This window comes from Kogia breviceps, chromosome 14 (genome assembly GCF_026419965.1).
Source record: "Kogia breviceps isolate mKogBre1 chromosome 14, mKogBre1 haplotype 1, whole genome shotgun sequence".
NCBI classification, from domain to species: Eukaryota; Metazoa; Chordata; class Mammalia; order Artiodactyla; family Physeteridae; genus Kogia; species Kogia breviceps.
In genome coordinates, this window is record NC_081323.1 from 68,203,635 (window position 1) to 68,216,787 (window position 13,153).

At 47.6% G+C, this 13,153-nt stretch overlaps 1 protein-coding gene across 2 annotated transcripts in view; it reads left to right on the forward strand.

Moving 5' to 3' along the window:
- The window catches only part of VPS35L (VPS35 endosomal protein sorting factor like), a 130,778-nt gene that overhangs the window by 109,482 nt on the left and 8,143 nt on the right, over positions 1–13,153 (forward strand). For both annotated transcript variants that reach the window (XM_059036954.2, XM_067012677.1), the window contains exon 28: positions 5,263–5,428. In XM_059036954.2, coding sequence (XP_058892937.1) covers positions 5,263–5,428 — 166 coding nt within the window. The remainder of the gene's footprint in view (positions 1–5,262; positions 5,429–13,153) is intronic.

Consider the following 13,153-nt stretch of genomic DNA (forward strand, 5'->3'; position numbering starts at 1 on the left):
CTGGGAGGTCTGTGCTGCCCCAGAGCCTGTCCTGCATGAATTGCCTGCAGCGTTTACTTGCTCAAGGTTGTTGAGACTTAACAACCCTACGTCCCTCCTGTGGGATGCAGCCTAGTAACTACTGGCCGGCTCTCCGGGTGCAGTGAGTTGTTGAGCCTGAAGGGCCAAGGCTGGCCGCTAACGAGCTCAGAAGCCAGAGGACGGGCCACATGCGAGCCCTGCCCGCTGTGAGTAGGTTTAGGAGGAGATGACTCCCATATCCCACCTTTACCTTGTTCACATTTTTACCTTTCATGTCACAGCTTTTTTTAATTCTGTTTTTTAAATTTAATTTTATTGTTGTAAGGACATTTAACATATCTATCTTTTTAACACATTTTTAAGTGGACAGTACAGCTTTGTTGACTCAAGGCACATATTGTACAGCAGGTCCCTGCTATTCATCTTGCTTAATTGAAACTTTAAGCTCATTGATTAGTGACTCCCCATTTCCTCCTCCTCCCAGCCCTTGAATTCCATGCTATGATCCTATGAACATGACTATTCTAGATGCCCTACATAAGTGGAATCATACCGTATTTGTCTTTCTGTGACTGGCTTATTTCACTCAGCATAATATCCTCAAGGTTCACCCAAGGTTATGATAGGATTTCCCCCTTTTTTTTTTTTTTAAGGCTGAATAGTATTTCATTATATGTGTATACCACATTTCCTTTCTTCCATTTATCTGTCAGTGAACATTTAGGTTGTTTCCACATCTTGGCTGTTGTGATAGTGCTACAGTGAGCATGACAGCACTAGTATCTCTTTGAGATCCTGATTTCAATTATTTTGGATAAATACCCAGAGGAGGGATTGCTGGATCATACAGTCATTCCATTTTTAATTCTTTGAGGTCCCTGCATACAGTTTTCTCTAGTGGCTGCACCACTTTGCATTCCCACCCCCAGAGCACAAGACGTTTAAAGAATGGGTTTGGAAAGCTTTGATTCATTTTATTTGTTTAGAAAAAAATTGAAGCCACTTTAGACCAAATAAAATACCTGGCCCACTCTATTCATACTTATAAATGCAGAAGTAAACATTCCCCCAGGACAGCCCTCTCTCCTCAGCAAGCAGCACCACCTCTGGAGCATTTTGAAGCATTCTTCTTTGGCGTTAGTAGCAGTCAGCCCCTTGGTAGACGGCAGAACAGTTTTCTCCATGTTATTGAACTAATGTATTTCTTTTCACAACATTTGGTAGGTTAAGAAAAGTAGAATTAATTGAACAAGTTCAGTGTTACCACTTCAGACGCCTAATTTTGATTCAGTTGAAATTTGTAGGCAATGGAAATGTTTCCCGTCAGTTTTCTGGCGCTGATCACCAGGACACAGCAGGGAAATGTCTTTTCTCCATCGTATCTTTGAGAAAACGTCCAGCCATCAGCATAACATGGTATCCAGGTGCTAAGATTCATTCATTCCATCTACCCCGCAAGTATTTGTTGATCTGGGAATGGAAGAGAGAACACGAGAAATGTGTGCTCCCACTCGAGGAGACAGATGCTAATAAGCAAATAAATACTGTATAAGGTGTCATAAAGAACTACAGGGACCTCTGAGAGCCTCAGATTTGAAGGGAAGTGGGTCAGGGAAGTTCCCTGAGAATGTGTTACCTGAGCCGAGATGCAGAGGAAGACTAGTAGGTCCCTAAGTGCGGGGGAGGGGGGGGAGGGGGGGGGAGGGGGTTCCGAGCCGCGTGGGTAAGGCCTTGAGGTGGGAGGGGTCACCCAGCAGCACTGGAGGGACTGGGAGAGAGCCGCAGTGACGAGCGAGGTGGCGAGTGACTAGAGGGACACCAGGGTCTCGAGCTGGCAAGGTGGGCAGGGGGGCTGGCTGCAGCAAGGCCAGGGAGCTCTGCAGACTCACCCACGGCCTCGCATCTCCGTGGTGATCCGTCTCCTGCCCTCCACCCCCCGCCATGTCCTCCCAGTACCCCCTCTTTCCTTTCTTGCCCTTCCTCCCAATCCCCTTGTGTCCTGGCTCCTTTTCTAAAGGACTTGAATATTTATTTAACACAATTACATACCTTTTACGGCGAGCCAGCCAGCAGTTCACAAATACTCACTGCAAACAAACCTGTTATTATCCTTAGCTCACAGAAGCAGACCCTGGCACAGAGAGGTGAGGTGACTCGCCCAGGGTCACCAGCTAGTAAGCGGCCAAGACAGAATTCAAAGCCAGGGTGTGTGTACTCGGCGCTGTCTTCGCTGCCTCCCGGGTCTCCTGGGAAGTTAGTCGTTTCCCGGGTATTCCTTCTCTCTAGCAGTGACATTTAACAGAAGGGTTCCCGCAGACCACGGAGCCAGAGGGATATTCTGAGTGGTGGAAGGCAGGCCCCCTTTCCGTGCAGCAGAGAGAGAGAGACAGAGACAGAGAGAGAGACAGAGACAGAGAGAGAGGTTTGAGTCCCTCCCAGGCGCCCCTTGGGAGCCGCCTCCTGAGCATTCGTTTGCTGCCGGGCAGCCTTGGCAGAGACCCCAGGGGAAACCTTTTCCCCCTCCGATTGCCAACTGAATCGGGATCTCTTTTTCTTCTTTAAAAAAAAAAAAAAAAAGCTGTGTTTGCCCTTCTTTAGTTGCTGGCACTGGTACAATTTCTTTTGAAAATGTTACAACCACTGAAGCGTGGCTATCATGTGGAAAGTGTTTTCCTTGTAGAGGAGGTTGGAAATAATCTCTTTGTCTCTTTGGTTTAAAGCTAGCAGAAACGGCTGGCTACAAACCTTCACGTCTCCATTACCCCTTCTTCCACCTTTTTGAAGGTGTGTTGAATGCTCTCTCACAATAGTTATGGCAATTTGTATTGAAATTAAGTTACTGGAACATTCAGATTGTCGGCTCTTTCCAGGGCAGATCCTGAAATAGAATATATCTTGAACATTCACATAGCAGAACGAAATAGCCTAGTTAGAAACAGCTGTTAGCAAAGAAAGGCAGTAGTAAGCTGCCATCGGAGACTGACTCTGGCAATGGAAGGTGGACCATGTCACAGGCAATTTTGCTGCATATAGTTTGAGGTACTCAGATTTTGGAGTATCACGTGTCTTCTTTAGTGCCGATACCATAACAGCAGTTCCTGTAGATGTTAGTTAACAGCTGTACAAATCATCTCCCACTCCTCCGCCCTCATTCTTACCCACTGGAAGTATGACTGCTGTGTATCTACACATTGGATTACGTAGCTATTAACTCCCACCCACCTCGGTTATAACACTTCTACTCCATGCCTAATTCAAGATAGCCGACTACGTGTATGCCTTCCCCCAACTAGCCAGCTCCATAAAGTCTAGTTCGTCCCTAATTCATCTGTAGAGAGGCAGTATAAATAGAGTATTAGCAGTTAGGAATGTCCACTCTGGAGCCAGACTCCCGGGGCTCAAATCCTGGTTCCCCCGTGCACCAGCCGTGTAGCTCATTTCCCATCTGTGAAATGCGGGGAGAGGAGGTCATAAAAGCATCTTCCCGGAACGTAGAAAAGCTATGGTCGCTACAATAGCTACCATAAAAGTTAGCTGTTGTTTTTGTAGTCACCTGAGTGCCTGGCACATAGAAGGTGCTCAAAAAATGTTATCCATTCAACATTATTACCTACCAAGTGCCTGCTGTGTGCCCGGCACTGTCCCAGCGAGCAGAGACAGGGATGGGGCACCATTCGCAATCCTGGGCAGTCCTGGCAGCGTATTACTGGCAAACACAACAGATAAAGTACCGGCCGTCCTGGAGGTTATAGGCTAGGATGAAAAAAAAGATGAACCAAGAGTATGTTTGGGTAGTTAGGAATAAATAAGATCACTTCAGATGCTGAGCACTGCTCTGAAAAAGTGAGATGGATGACTTGACGTGAAGAGAGACTAAGAGAGACGGGCAGGGGCTCTGGATTGTCGATCAGGGCAGGAGCTAACATGTAAGATGAGATCTGGAGGCTGTCAAGGAGCCAGTACGGCCAAGTCCTGCAGGTGAATATTCCAGTCAGGGGAACAGCAGGGCTGGGAGGCCAGACCCCCTTGGCATATGAGCTGCCCTCCAGAGCATCCTGTGCCCTTCAGTCTGGTCTGTGTGGGAGACTGGCCTCCGGGGATCGCGCCACCGGGGCTTCCTTCCTTCTGGCTTCCAGCTGGTTCAGCCAGTGTGAGTACTGACGTGGACTGCAGGGCAGGAGGAGAGCGAGGCTGGGGTATTTACCCCCCAACTCTCACTGGGCCGTGTTTGGCAGTGGCTTTGTTCTTCCATCCAGGGCGGCAGCTGCTGCTGGGTAGCCTCCTCCAGCCGCAAATCTCGCGCCCCACCGCGTGCTTTCAGCCCGAGGATGGTAACAGAGGATGGTAACAGTTTCCCTCTGTTGCCAGGCCCTGGGTGCCTCATCTTTCCTCGCTAGTTCTCTTCATTCTGATAATCTTTCATTAAACCATCCTCGTTTAACCCTTGTGAGTGTGTCCTCTGTGTCCTGCCAGGACCCTGAGCGGTCCAGCCGGTCCCAGGAGCCGTAAAGGTGGCGCTGGACTGAGTGAGGGGCAAGATGGACCAGCCGGGTCAGCAGGGCGATGGCAGCAGGAGCTGGGGGAGGAGGGGTCTTTGGAGAGCGTGCGGCAGGGGAGCCACTGCATCGCATGCTCCTTTTTGGAACTGAATTGAAGCTGCTGACTGTTTTGCATCCCAGCACTGGTTCAGTTTAGCATCTGAGAAACACTGTAACAAGCTCTGTGACTGACTGTTGGGTTTTTCCGCTCCCAAGAGAGGATCCTCAGTTTAGCTGTGAGTGTTGCGGAATGCCCTAAAGAGTGAGGCTGTGTTTAAAGTCGGTGCCTTTGGTGGTGACAGTGATCATTTGGGGGTTTACCCGAGGTAGGTGGCTTCTGCTATGCCGTCTGCAACGAGACCTGCAATCTAGCTTTTGTAGTTGGAAGAACAGGGCTTTTTACTGTTATGGACATAAGAGCAAGGCTGTAATTTTGGAAACAGACCATTAAACTGACCGGTAGTTTTGCTTTCTTTCCTCAGACCTAGAGCTCTCAAAGCTTGTCTCCCCAGACTGGAGCGTGTTGTTTAGCGGTGTCAACAACGTTGTGTCACTTTTCTCTCTATTGTTTAACCATAGCTGGCACTTTAATTTCTCTACAGCTGCTAAAGGGAGGGACCTGGGTTTCTGTCTTGATTTTTTTTTTTTTTTCCTCCTGCTTCACATTTAGGATTATTTATCCTTTTTTTTGGTCCTCCACTAGGATCATCCTGAACACGGGGTCCTGTTTCTTGTTCGAGAGCTGCTCAACGTGATCCAGGACTACACGTGGGAGGACAACAGTGATGAGAAAATCCGCATCTACACCTGTGTCCTGCACCTGCTGTCCGCCATGAGCCAGGAGACCTACCTCTACCACGTAGACAAAGGTAGCTGGGTCCCTCCACCAGGCCGCACTGTGTTTGAACTTCAGAACAGCAAGCGCAGGGTTTTCATTTTCTCTTTTATTTAATCCCCTTGCGTTTTACCCACCATGAGCTTCTAGTCCAGGGTCTTGATAAATTTGCCCAGTGTAAGAATTACCTGGGGAGCTCTTAAGAATACAGGTTCCTGGGCCCCATCTGTCTCTTCTAAATTAGAATCCCCAGGAAGAGGCCGGAGAATTTGTATCTTTAACAAGCATCCAACGGGCTTCCCTGGTGGCGCAGTGGTTGAGAGTCCGCCTGCCGATGCAGGGGACGCGGGTTCGTGCCCCGGTCCGGGAGGATCCCACATGCCGCGGAGCGGCTGGGCCCGTGAGCCATGCCCGCTGAGCCTGCGTGTCCGGAGAGGCCACAACAGAGAGAGGCCTGTGTACCGCAAAAAAAAAAAAAAAAAAAAACAAGCATCCAAGATCATTTTGGCAAACAGACGAGTTCAGAGAAGCACTCTCTTGGATCAGTGATGTCTTGGATGTGCCACAGAATAACCTAGAACGGTGATTACATATGCACATGCATGACCTTCGTCCCAGGCCTGTTCCTTACCAGTTTCATGTGGGTCCTGACCCGGACCCTTAGAGCAGGTGCTTAGAAGAAGGGGATGGCCTTGCTCCCCAACATGCAACCAGCCGTCTTGAACTTGCTCCTACAGGTTTGGGGGCAGCCTCCTCATGTCCTTGACATAATAGGGGACAGTCCCAATTCCAGACCTCTGCCCACTGAGCCTAAGCATCTTCCTGCTTGTCAGAGCCCCAGTTCCGATTTTTGGTTTCCAAAAAAATGGCCCTATTACAATCAATTTGGCCAATAAATGAATACTTCAGGGGTTAAGCGACTGTCTCTACACTTGGATATTTTAGGGAACACATTTGCAGTGCTAAGGATGGCCTCCTGTTATAACTCTCAGAGGCTTCCTCTGGCTGGGATTTGGGGGCTGAGGTTACGTAAAGATGTAACTTGGGGAGGTTGGTTCACGTCAATGATGATAACTCCCGCCATCTGAGCTCCTACTGTGTGCCAGGCACGGCTCCAGACTCCATGGGCCTCTTTCTCCTTTAATCCTGACAGCATTATGAGGAGGACGGGCATTTGTGTCCCCATTTTACACACAAGCAAGGGGAGACACCGAAAGACAGCATGGTTTTACCAAGCACGTGTGGTTTCCCGGGCTCAGGGCCAGTTAGTGCTCGGAGTGGAATTCACTGTGGTTACATGCATTATGCTGCCTCCTTGATTACAAAGTAACAATATTTTGATTAAAGTATATCATAGTACACCCATACAATAAACCATAAAGCTCAGCAGATTGTCACAAGGTGAACACACCCAGTAACCACCACCCAGATAGAGGAATCAAACATTACCAGCTCCCCAGAAGTCCCCTGTATGCCCCCGTCCACTCAGCACCACCACTTTCCTCTCTAAAGGTACACTGCTCTCCTGACCTCTAACATTACAGATTAGTTTGCCGATTTTTGACTTTTCTGTAAATGGACTCATTTAGCAAGCATTCTCTGGCGTCTGGCTTCTTTCACTCAGTGTTACGTCTGTGAGGTTCTTCTGTGTTGTGTGTAGCTGTTGTTCATCCTTTTGCATTGCTGCATAGTATTCCATCGTATGAATATACCAGAATTTCTTCATTCCCCTGTGGATGCAGTTCTGAGCTGTTGTGAGGAGTGCTGCTGTAAACATTCCTGAATATGTAACTCTTGGGGTTCATGTCTGTCGGGTATATGCCCAGGGTGGAAATGCTGGCTGGTGGGATTTGCTTATGCTCAGCTCTGGTAGGTACTGTCTCACAGTTTTCCAAAATAGTTATACCAGTTTACACTCCCACCAGGCATGAATGAGATTTCCATTTGTTCCCTTGATATGGTCAGTCTTGTTCATTTTGGCTCTTCTGATGAGTGTAATTTGCATTTCTCTGATGGCTAATGAGGGTGAGCTTTTCCTGTATTCGTTGGCATTTTTACTGCCTCTCTTGTGAAGGGCACGCGGGGGGCTCAGAACAACAGAGAAACTTTTGAGGACGAGATGCTGCCGTGGAAGTGGGTCTGTAAACCTGGGCCCTATGAGAGGGGCAAGCCCTCTCCTCGCTCTTCCCTTCCTTAAACAGATCCACAATCCTGTCTACACAGCACAGCAGGGCGGACTGTAGGAGCCAGAACGCCAGCACAGGGAGCGTGGCTGTGTTTGACAGGCGGAGTCTAGTTTTCTAGCTTTTAGAGATGAAAACAGAAGGGTGGGCTTTCTTTGCTGCCTTCTTGGCCCAGCTGTTGACTCTGGGTGCACAATTGTGACCTGACAGTTGTCTTCATAGCAGAGAGTCCCGGGGCCCCGGGAGGCTTTGCAGGGGTGGAGGCTCCATTTTCCCATCTCTTTCTTAGTCGAGGCAGCTCTTTAGACAGCGCTGACAAAGGTTCGAACTTTTCAAAGACTGGGGTCAGATTTTTTTTTTTGCATTTACGAAGGATGCCTTGGCTGTTTTCTTTCCAGATGAATAAGAAGAGAATGTTCTGAAATGACCTGGAGCCATAACTCCAGTGCTGTCATGCGAGCGTGCGAGAGAGTGTGCTTGCTGTGGAAGGGCAGGACACTTCTGGCACTGAATGTCTATTTATTTAACACGCAGATGTCTAGTTGGAAGAGTACAGCTCAGGGGCCTGTGGGAAGGTGGCACAGCCCCTTCACTCCTCCACGTGACCTGCCAGGCCCTTGAAGCATTTAGGGTTGTGACCCCAGGGCCAGACAGATGCAGAGATTCTGGCTACTAAAAATGGCTATTTTTAGTAGCCATTTGCCAGGGATCTCATTTCTCCCCGTTGTGAGCGCCAGTCTGGACTCTCAGGCCTGCTTTACGCTCTGGCCAGGCCAAATTACTTCTGACTGTCAACTTTGCACTTCTCTCCCTCCATCAGCACCAAGTGTTAGCATGGAAACACTTTTCCCCACTCCTGACCCCGTTTTTCACTTTCTCTGTGAATTTTCCACCTTCAGGGTTCAGCCTGGATCTCACTGATTCTATAATTCCATCCCAAGCCTAGATTTTAGGATCCAGGGACCCCCAGGCCGCCCTCTCCTGCCATGCAGCCCATGTGGTCGTGATTGCCCGTTTGCTCGTCTGCACCTCCTGTGGACCGTGTGCTCTGTGAGGGCAGGACCAGGTCAGCCCGTTCCCTACCCACCGGGTCTCTGGGTCCTGGAACCTGGCGCAGAGCAGGCCCTCACCTAGTCGGTGCTCTGCGTGTGTGAGCGGGCTGCTCTGAACGCGGCTCTGACCCCTCTGGGAAGGACGCCTGCAGCTTGGGTGGTTGGCCACAGGTGGTCCTAGGCCTTCTCACTTCTCCCCTGCTGCTGGGCTAATTCGAATGAGAGTAGGTTACTCCATCTCCGAGTAAGACTGGGAATTTATGCCAGGAACTAGCCTAGTCCTCAGCAGCAGGTGTGAGAAATTCTTTTACCAGCTGCATTTTGCCACCCTGCAAAATCAGATGGTGGTGAATGGCTGAATCAAATTCTTTCTCTTCTTACAAGAATAACTTCTGTCTTCCACGTCATGGACAGCAGTTGAAACACAGCAGTCAGAGCCAGAGCCGTCTCAGAAATCCTGGGACGGATGCCTGCAACCCAGGGCAATTCACTACAAACCTGTGTCATAGGAACGACTTCAAAGCCAGCAGCCGACCCAGGAGCGCACTCCCAGAACATTCCCCCCAGAGGGGCAGTTCAGAACCGGAGTAGACGTTGCATGCGGACGGAGAAGCTGGGGAGCAAGGAGCCCAGCTCTTCCCCTCGTCCTCAGGCAGTATGTCTGCAACCTGCTCACAAATGGTTCAGCCAAACAAAATGACGTATATATCATCTGTGTGTACGTGAGAGTGTGGCGAGAGCAAGCGAGAGAGCTTCACAGAAGTGGCAAAACGGCACCAGCTGGTGATGCTGGGTGAGAGAGAGGCAGCGCTTCAGTGTACTGTTATTCCCACTGTTCTGCAGCCTTGACATTTGTTTAAGTAAAAAGCTGGGGATAAAAGGAGTTATTTTTTTCCCCCCGCACTTAGAAACTCAGTAGTAATTTATTTGGAAAAAGATAAGCAAAGAATGGCTCATTAAAAAACACATTTCATAGTGTCATTCTTCCTCCTTCATACTTTTCCCAAATGCCTAATTGGGAGTTAAATATAAAATGTAAGAATTTTAAAGGAATATTATGTACAATTTTATTGAAGTAGAAGAAGGAGTTATTCTTGAAATAGCAACTAGAAATGTACATGAAGCATCCCTGAAATTATTTTGTCAGTCAGTTAGTTACTATATGCTTACACCCGTACCACTCCCCAAAAGATTCAAGACAGATTACAGGAAATATATAAAATAATAAAATATAATTTTTTAATTGAAAAAATTGGTTCTTAGGAAGTTATAAATTAGGAAATATATGCCTATATATGTCTGTGTGTGGTATATAGGTATACTGGTTTGTCACTTTACTAACAGTATATTATAAATATCTTTCAGTAATAGTATATTGTAGCAATAGTATAGTATAGTGTAGTACATGGTAGTTAACAACTATAGATCATATACTTTTATTGTCTTCATAGTATTTTATTTAATGCTAATGCCACAGAGCATTTAATCAAAACTCTTGGTAGATATTTCCATTGCTTCTCCTCTCACCATTATACACAACATTTATAATGAACATACATTGAACATACAATGAACATTGTCCTCTATGATGAAACAATATCACATATATGCATCTTTGTGCAACTGGGGGGATGATTTTCGTAGGATAAATCCCTTGGAGTGGGCTTTCCCAAGTCAAAGATCTGACCTTTTTCTGTACTTAGACTTTTTTTTTTTTCGGAGTAAAATATACATACTGACAAAATACATATAAAGTTTACCATTTTAACTATTTTTAAATGTACCATTCAGTTTTATCAAATATAGTTGCAGTGTTGTGCAACCATCACCATTACCCATTTCCAAAATTTTTTCATCCTCCCAAACAAACTCTGTACCCAATGAACAATAACTTCCCCCTTCCCCTGTCCCCCAGCCTCTGGTGACCTCTATTTTACTTTCTGTCTTTATGAATTTGCCTCTTTTGGTACCTCATATAAGTGGAGTCACACAATAGTTGTCCTTTTTTTTTTCTTTTTTTTTTTTTGCGGTACGCGGGCCTCTCACTGTTGTGGCCTCTCCGGTTGCAGGGCACAGGCTCCGGACGTGCAGGCTCAGCGGCCATGGCTCACGGGCCCAGCCGCTCCGCAGCATGTGGGATACTCCCGGACCAGGGCACGAACCCGTGTCCTCTGCATTGGCAGGCGGACTCTCAACCACTGCGCCACCAGGGAAGCCCCGATAGTTGTCCTTTTTTTTAAAAAAAAATTATTATTTATTTATTTTTGGCTGCGTTGGGTCTTTGTTTCTGTGCACACAGGCTTTCTCTATTTGCAGTGAGCGGGAGCTACTCTTTGTTGAGGTGCTCGGGCTTCTCATTGCGGTGGCTTCTCTTGTTGCGGAGCATGGGCTCTAGGCGCGCGGGCTCTAGAGCGCAGGCTCAGTAGTTGTGGCGCACGGGCTTAGTTGCTCCGCGGCATGTGGGATCTTCCCGGATGAGGGATCGAACCCGTGTCCCCTGCATTGGCAGGCGGATTCTTAACCACTGCGCCACAAGGGAAGCCCTAGTTGTCCTTTTGTGTCTGGCACATTTCTCTTATCATAATGCTTTCAAGGTTCATCCATGTTGTAATATGTAGTAGAATTTCATTCCTTTTTGTGATTGAATAATATGCCACTGTTTGGATAAACCACATTTTGCTTATCTTTTGATCTGTCAGTGGATACTTGGGTTGTTTCCACCTTTTGGCTCTTGTGAATAATGCTGCTGTGAACATTCATGTACATGTATCTGTTTGAGCCTCTGCTTTCAAGTCCTTTGAGCATTGGAGTTGCTGGATCCTGGAGTTGCTTTCCCACAGCAGCTGCACCATTTTACATCCCCACCAGCAATGCACGAGGCTTCCAGTTTCTCCACATCTTCATCAATACTTCTTATTTTCCTTTTTGTTGTTGTTGTTAAATAACAGCCATCCTAACGGGTGTGAAGTGGTACTGGACATTTCTTAAGGCTTTTCTTACTGATTTCCAAACTATGGTACTCCCACCAATAGTTTGCCCAGGCCTACATCAAAACCTGGTATTCTTTCTCACCTTTGTTAATCTGATAGGTGATGGTTTTTTAAAAGTTCTTCTGTGGTTTTAGTTTTCTGTTCTTTGATCACTAGTGAAATTGAACTTTTTTTTCCTCTAAAATTGTAGCCCATTTAGATGTACTTCTTTTTTTTTTTTTTTTTTTTTTTTAAGATGTACTTCTGATACATTGATGTACTTGCCAATTTTCCTATAAGTGACCCTAAGAGGGGTCACTTTCTTAAAAGCTCAGAAGCCGTCCCTGCACATTGTACCTTGGCTTTTCTTGTCTTCATGGCCAATGCCTGTTTAACCTGATCCCCTGGTTCTGTAGCTCGTTGCCAGCAGTCCAGGGAATAGTTCTATGCAGGCCCTGACTGACGGCTGGTGACTTTGACCATAATGGGGCTATCCACTGTGGCTCTGTCAGCCTCACCCATCTATCTGCAAGCTAAACAAGTGCCCCGTGTCCCTCGCTTTTGGTGTCACCTCTTGTTTGCATCACACAACTTCACGGGCTTTACTGTGATCTCATATGTATCATCCCTTTTTGATTGTATATGCCTAGGAGACAGGATCCTAGGGATGGGGACGAGCTGGGCCGAGAAGAGCACAGCAAACCACATTCCCCCAGATGAGCTAAGCTGAACCGGTTTATTGACAACGTCTCTAAACCATGAACTGCACTGGCACTGTGTGTAATGGCTGTGTAAGCCCAGCCACGCCCCCCCCCAAGGCACTTGCACGGCCTCTGCTTTATCAGATGTCACTGCACCTGGGACAGTGGCCCAAATTTTAGGCCTCCACCAGATCAGAAACATCTAAGAGCTGCCACTGCACTTTTCCTCTCCTTGACCACTTAGCGCTGAGGGTGCTCCAGTGGTTTTGCACTGAACTGAGCGCCGCTCATTCACACCGGAAACAGCTATGCTCAGCCACGTACAAGTCGGCATTTGGGAGTTGGGGTGAAAGCAGTTTAAAAAAGGATCTGGTGAGAAAAGGCATGGAGGGAAAGAATCGACTCTGCAAGGCAGAGGTTGTGGTTCCCTTACAGACGCTAAGACTTTGCAGCAGCCTGGCCCTGACCCCTCACCGCCTCCCCCACTAAAAAAAAAAAAAAAGAAAGAGAACCACTGAAGTGTCCGCAGGAGGGACCAACCAAAAGCATTCTGGTCCATCACACAATAGACTACTGCTCAGCTAGTACAAGCAAAGCAGCACATCCATATATGCTGATATGGAAATAGCTCCAGGAATCATTAAATGCAAAAAAACCAAGCGCAAAACAGCACCCTGTAGAGTCCCTCTCCTCCCTTACCCAGAGGTCGATGGGAAGGAGGGAGAGGGGGAGTCAAGCTCAGGCTGTTCTTGCAGCCGCTCCTTCTCTAGACAGGGGCTGTCACAGGAGGCGCCCAAGGAGAGAGGGGACTTTAGTGAAAGGATTCAGGTTTGCGAGAAGACGTAGAGCACCTT